This window comes from Trifolium pratense, linkage group LG6 (assembly GCF_020283565.1).
Source record: "Trifolium pratense cultivar HEN17-A07 linkage group LG6, ARS_RC_1.1, whole genome shotgun sequence".
Taxonomy (NCBI): Eukaryota; Viridiplantae; Streptophyta; class Magnoliopsida; order Fabales; family Fabaceae; genus Trifolium; species Trifolium pratense.
In genome coordinates this window covers 2,474,408-2,480,558 of record NC_060064.1, presented here as the reverse complement: position 1 = coordinate 2,480,558, position 6,151 = coordinate 2,474,408, and the positions used below count along the sequence as shown (strand labels likewise).

At 31.3% G+C, this 6,151-nt stretch overlaps 1 protein-coding gene and 1 non-coding gene across 2 annotated transcripts; one reads left to right on the top strand and one right to left on the bottom strand.

Moving 5' to 3' along the window:
- Window positions 1-906: 906 nt before the first annotated feature.
- On the bottom strand, window positions 907-978 carry LOC123893360. Its single transcript, XR_006803463.1, has one exon. It is a non-coding gene; the product is annotated as a small nucleolar RNA snoR53Y (small nucleolar RNA).
- A 1,012-nt stretch (window positions 979-1,990) lies between these two features.
- On the top strand, window positions 1,991-5,488 carry LOC123890941 (serine/threonine-protein phosphatase PP1). Its single transcript, XM_045940697.1, has 4 exons — window positions 1,991-2,526; window positions 3,376-3,935; window positions 4,809-5,000; window positions 5,092-5,488. Exons 1-4 carry the CDS (start codon window positions 2,337-2,339, stop codon window positions 5,107-5,109), a joined length of 960 nt encoding a protein of 319 aa, XP_045796653.1. The 5' UTR covers window positions 1,991-2,336; the 3' UTR covers window positions 5,110-5,488.
- Window positions 5,489-6,151: the final 663 nt, after the last annotated feature.

The following is a 6,151-nucleotide window of genomic DNA, read 5'->3' as shown; positions in this document are numbered from 1 at the left end:
AAAATTAGCGACGAAGCTTGTTGTCTGTTTATCTTTGATTCATATGTAATTATCATATAGTATTTATTAATTAAAATAGGAAGGCTTAGGCCACAAAAATAAAATGTTAAAATATATATAATGAAAACCAATGTTTTAAATTGCAATAGCAACGCTACTACGGAGCAAGGTTGTGGACGGTTTTTTCAAACCTTAACAAAATTATATAGAGAGAAAATGAGATATATTTACTAAAAGTCGATTCTTTTAATTGTAATATGAAAATTTTCTAATCATCTGTCATGTTTCAAAATTTGATGCATTTGTATTATTTTCCTCTATCTGCAATATTTTGCAGGAAAAAGATCTGATATTGTTCTGTGTTATTTATGGAAACCAAGTCATGTAATTGGCATTTTAAAGTTATATAATGCTGTTGTCGAGCCTATTTTTCTTTGTTCTTATTGTTGTGATTCTCTTGCAAGTGATATACATGGTCAATATCAGGGTATGGAAGATATTCACCGATTGCTTTAACTGTTTGCCGGTAGCTGCACTTATCGAATGACAGAATTTCTGTTTAAAAAAAATAAAATTAGAATACTCAAACTCAAACATGTCAAAGTCAAATATAAAAACTTACCAAAAAAATTCAAATATAATTAATTTTTTTGGATTAATTATATAAAAAAAAAACATTTGAATTGGTATGATGCATATTTAGTGCATGTTTGGATTGACGGTGAGATTGTCAGAATTACGGTGAATCACCATAAGTATTACAAAATTGAAATTGTTGTCCGTCCTTCTATCAAGGAAGCGATATAGCTGATAGCATAACAAATGAAATCTGAATCATTCAACACATAGAAAATAGTACAGATTAAATATAAAACCCAGTCAAAAGCATTTGCAGAATGTAGAACTAGTTCCCTCAGTATATATGATATTAATAAGGAACATCAGCATTAGCATGGTTAAAGTAACATCATAGGGAACCATGAGTTCTATATCAGCACCAAACACCTTTTCAAGAGACCAAATCCACATGCATGTATATTACTATAAGCAAAACTTTGAAATCAACTAAAATGGAGACAATTTTATAAAAAAAAAAATACAAATCAATTGTTTTAAGGAATTTTCAATAAAAAAATTCAAAAAATCATAAAGTGTGGAACAAATGTTCAATGTTATGGAAAAAGTAACTTTTACTTATAAATAAGTTCAAAAGAAGTATGAAACAATCAACGGTGTATAGACAAAGGTGTGGAAACTTAAACGGTACTGGGACTGTGGGAGCGAAACGACAGCGTAATCCGTGTGATTCCAACATCTGCTTTGACCAAAACATAAAAACCAAACCCAACCATTTGAGTACACGTGGAATAAGTGAGCTGAAAAGCGCGCTTATATTCTTACGCGCCATTTTGTTCCCACTTTCAGTTGAAGCTTTCAACTTTCAACCGAGTTTACTTGGCAATTGGCACTGAACCTTTGAATTCCACTAAAGAAAAAATTCACAAAACAACACAAACAAATAATAAGACAATACTATTAATTTATTAATTAATCTCATACCAATTACCAACCATTGATGCATGTAAGTATCTGAATATAGAAAAAAATTATTGTTGAAAAAAAATTAATTAATTCTATTTAACAAATTTTTAATAGAGTTTAATCATTATGATAAATTTATATTTTTTTTGGTAATGAAGCTAAAAAAATGGAAATAAAATTTTCATTTTCGTCTTTTATAAGAAGATCAAGAACGTCTTTTAGAGGAAAACTATGAGTCAAAAAGTCAATATTTTCTCTATTTGATCTATAATGTAACAAAAAGATGGACAATCAAACCTATTTCTCGATTCGATTGAAACCAAAAGAGATGAATAGGGTCTAAAATCAAATAACAAGAGATATATATATTATTAAAGAAATAAAATATATTTTTTTTATAATAAGTTAAGAACAATGGTATTTATTAACCTACTACATTTATTAATTTAATATAATTTTTCCAAAAATTAATCTAATCTAACCGGATGATGTGGAGGAGAAGAGAGATGAAGTTAGAATCGTCCAAATTGGAAATAGCCTCTGAATCAAACACAACATAACAACATTTAGAAAAAGAAAAAAAGAAAATCTCAACCTCTGTCTCTCTCTATCTATTTCTCTCTCTATTTCCATTATTATACAGTTGGTACATATTGTCCGTCCATCTATCCATATTTTCCCATTTCAACAACTCTTTTTTTCTTTTTTTATCTCATCAGATTTTGCTTCATTTAATTCACCACAAAAGCCATAACAACAACAATAATTGAAATTGAAATTGAAATTGAAGGAACATGGCAGCAATGGAAGGAGTTATGGATAAAGCGATATTGGATGATGTGATTAGAAGATTGTTAGAAGGAAAAGGAGGAAAACAGGTTCAGCTTTCTGAATCTGAGATTCGTCAACTTTGCATCAACGCTAGACAAATTTTCCTCTCTCAGCCAATTCTTCTTGAGCTTCGTGCTCCCATTCGCGTTTGCGGTTAGCTTCTTTTTTTCTTTTCTTTTCTTCCTAATTCTGGATCATTTACATAAATCAACGTTTCAGATTTCAGAGATTCATGTTTTACCTTAGCGTTTTATTTTGAGGAGATGTTGATTTGAAGCTATTATGAATGTAATAATTAAGGAGGTTATGATTTGATCTCTTCTGCTAACAATTTTTTCATTTTTTAAAAAAATTAATCACTAACATTTGTCTATAAAAAAAAAAAAAAAAGGAAAAGTCATGATTTTAGAAGTTAGAAATATTGGTCAATTAATTAGGGAAGATAATAACACTATAATATATGTTTTGTTTATTCAAAAAGATTATCAGAGCAGCTTGTTGTCCGTTTATATTTTACTCGGGTGTAATTTTCCTATATTTATTTATTAATTAATTAAAATAGGAAGGCTTAGGACACAAAAATATAATGTTAAAATATAGTATATAATGAAAACCAATGCTTTAAATTGCGCTGGCTGTTGAGAATTATGGTTATATATGTTTGATGCAATCATGATACTATTGTGGAGAACCTTGATATTGTGGCTATAATCGAGGTTGTGGACGGTTTTTTAAAATCTTAGCAAAATTATATAGAAAGAAAATGAGATATATTTACTAAAAGTCGATTCCTGTAATTGTAATATGAAATTTTTCTAATCATTTTCAAAATTTGATGCATTTGCATTATTTTCCTCTACCTGCAGTATTTTGCAGGAAAAAGATCTTATATTGTTCTGTGTTATTTGTGGAAATTAAGTAATGTGATTTGCATTTTAAAGTTAATCAATGTCGTTGTCGCGCCTATTTTTCCTTGTTCTTAATGTTGTGATTCTCTTGCAGGTGATATACATGGTCAGTATCAAGACTTATTGAGACTTTTTGAATATGGCGGCTACCCTCCAGCTGCAAACTACTTGTTTCTCGGTGATTATGTTGACAGAGGGAAGCAAAGTTTGGAGACAATATGCTTGCTTCTGGCCTACAAAATAAGATACCCGGACAGAGTTTATCTCTTAAGAGGAAACCATGAAGATGCAAAGATAAACCGAATATACGGTTTTTATGACGAATGTAAAAGGAGGTTCAATGTCAGGCTATGGAAGATATTCACCGATTGCTTTAACTGTTTGCCGGTAGCTGCACTTATCGATGACAAAATACTTTGTATGCATGGAGGACTCTCTCCCGAACTAGAAAATTTAGATCAGATAAGAGAGGTTACAAGGCCTACCGAAATCCCAGATAACGGTCTCTTGTGTGATCTGCTTTGGTCTGATCCTGATGCTAGTACTGAGGGTTGGGCAGATAGTGACCGAGGCGTTTCGTGTACTTTTGGGCCTGATGTTGTTGCAGATTTTTTGGATAAAAATGATCTTGATCTTATTTGCAGGGGTCATCAGGTAAACCTCTTCGTTCATATGAGCATATTGAACGAATCGGTACATGTTTTCCTTCATAATTGCCCTAAACCATCTAGCTACTTTTTACCTGGAAAATATAGTAGAATTAGTTGCAAATATTACACTCATTTATCCATTTCCATTATTACCTGGAAAATTTAGTCCATTTACAGTTTATGGACTTCTAGTAGAGGCAATTTTCGTAATAATCATTGAATCAATGTAATTCTGGGATTGAATTTGGAACAGTTGGGTGCATTTTTTTTAAGTTAAGAAGCATTATGAAGTACACTTTGCCAAAAGGAAGAAAATAGCCTTTTAGAACAAAGGTGCAAACTGAGACACATGTAAACAGCCTCTTAGCCTCATTGACATTGTATGTTTTGTTTTACAACAATTTTTTCACCAGTGATGCTATTTGTCACGAACAATCACATCACGAAGGTATCACAAATGAATGTAAAGCATTAGATCTTGGATTTTACAGTTACACTTATGCTATCGTCATGTTCTTGCGAGTAATATTTTCAGGACAAGTGGCATTTTCGTTTTTCACACTTCAATTTTTGTGTTCCTTATACATAATTGTTGTTTTCTTTCTCATCACATTTCTCGCTTTCTATTTCTTTCTTTCCTATATTGTTCTATACATGAAAGAAACTTAATTGATTTATTTTAAATGCATGTAACTGATATATATAGACTTTATTATTGACAAGCACAATGTGTCTAGACCAGACTTAGTCAAATTATACAGAAGCATTCATTCTATCCTACTCTTTTAATTCAATCTACCCCCCCTCTTTTTATGTTGCTTATCCAAACTTTTAATTAAGGTCTCATTTTCCTTTGTTAAAAAATATTTTCTCATAGGTTGTGGAGGATGGATATGAGTTTTTTGCTAAACGAAGGTTAGTCACAATATTCTCTGCCCCGAATTATGGTGGGGAATTTGACAACGCCGGTGCATTATTGAGCGTTGATGAATCTCTTGTATGTTCCTTTGAGATACTGAAACCCGCTGATAAAGAGGGAGGTAGTTCATCGAAAATGAATTTTAAGAAGGTAAATTTCAACAATCAACTGTTATAATTTTTCAGTCTTATATATTTGTATGCTTATGTATATTCATACATTGTTTCTAACTTTTTGGCAGCCCCCTGCATTGGGATAGATCTAGTCATTCGGCAACAATTTTCAGTTCAAATAGGAATCCAACTAACTCAGTTGAAATTGTCGAGTAGGAGTTTGACATGGGAGAGCCAAATATTTCTTTTCAAGCTGCAGATTGATAATCATATAATGGCTGAGACTATATTGTAAATTGAACTTCCCCATGCATCCTTTTGTGCTGAAGCAGTGATTATTGCTTTATGCACTAGTTCATTGCCTGTGTTTGGCAAATTAGTATGTAATTTATGAGTGCAAAGAGATTTCATGTTATCAAATCAGTAAATTTTTTATGTCCTTTATGTGAATGACTTCTAGGAATCATGTTAGAGACATGTTCTTGAGATTTTCCGTGTTGATATGGCATTGATAACTTAATCATATGACTCGTTGTCTCGAATTTTACATCAAATAATAACTTAATCATATAGAGAGACTTTATGATTGCAAAGGTCTTTGCCCGCTGGAGCCACCATCGAAGAACGCGAATTGCAATGTACACTACAGGCTACTTCGTTGCCAAGATTTGAGACACCTACTGTATGAATGATACATTATCATTTAATACAAAGAAACTCTGCCACAACCAATTAAACAAAAGAGAACAAAGCTAACTATCGAGTCTTTCAGTTTATTTGCATTGCATGATCTTAATTCTTACACTAAAATTGTCTCGTGAAAGAATCATTTGATTTTGTTCTTACATTAGTATGTCATGTTGTATACTCATTTCCTTGCTTGATGCAGAATATATGCTGCTGTCAAAAGAAGAATTAATGAGACTAGTGAAACTAGTGACACCAAATTGACTTGACGTTTCATCATTATCATTAAGTTGTGCCTATAATTTGTAAAATACAAGTTAATACTAGTATAGATATGGATATAAAAAGGAGAATGTTAACTTGTGCCCTTAAGGCACATGTTAAGGAAGCAAAAATAGAAATTATTAAATGCTAATTTGTGCATTTTGACTTTTGAAGCATTAAATTTCTTGTATCATTAAATGTTGAATTTCTATTTTGGTATATCTTAACATGTGCCCT

Excerpts from the sequence above, each read along its gene's own strand:
- LOC123890941 (XM_045940697.1), top strand. The coding sequence starts at position 2,337 with ATGGCAGCAATGGAAGGAGTTATGGATAAAGCGATATTGGATGATGTG. Across the intron at positions 2,527-3,375 it reads TGCTCCCATTCGCGTTTGCG|GTGATATACATGGTCAGTAT; the intron begins GTTAGCTTCTTT and ends ATTCTCTTGCAG. Across the intron at positions 3,936-4,808 it reads TTATTTGCAGGGGTCATCAG|GTTGTGGAGGATGGATATGA; the intron begins GTAAACCTCTTC and ends ATTTTCTCATAG.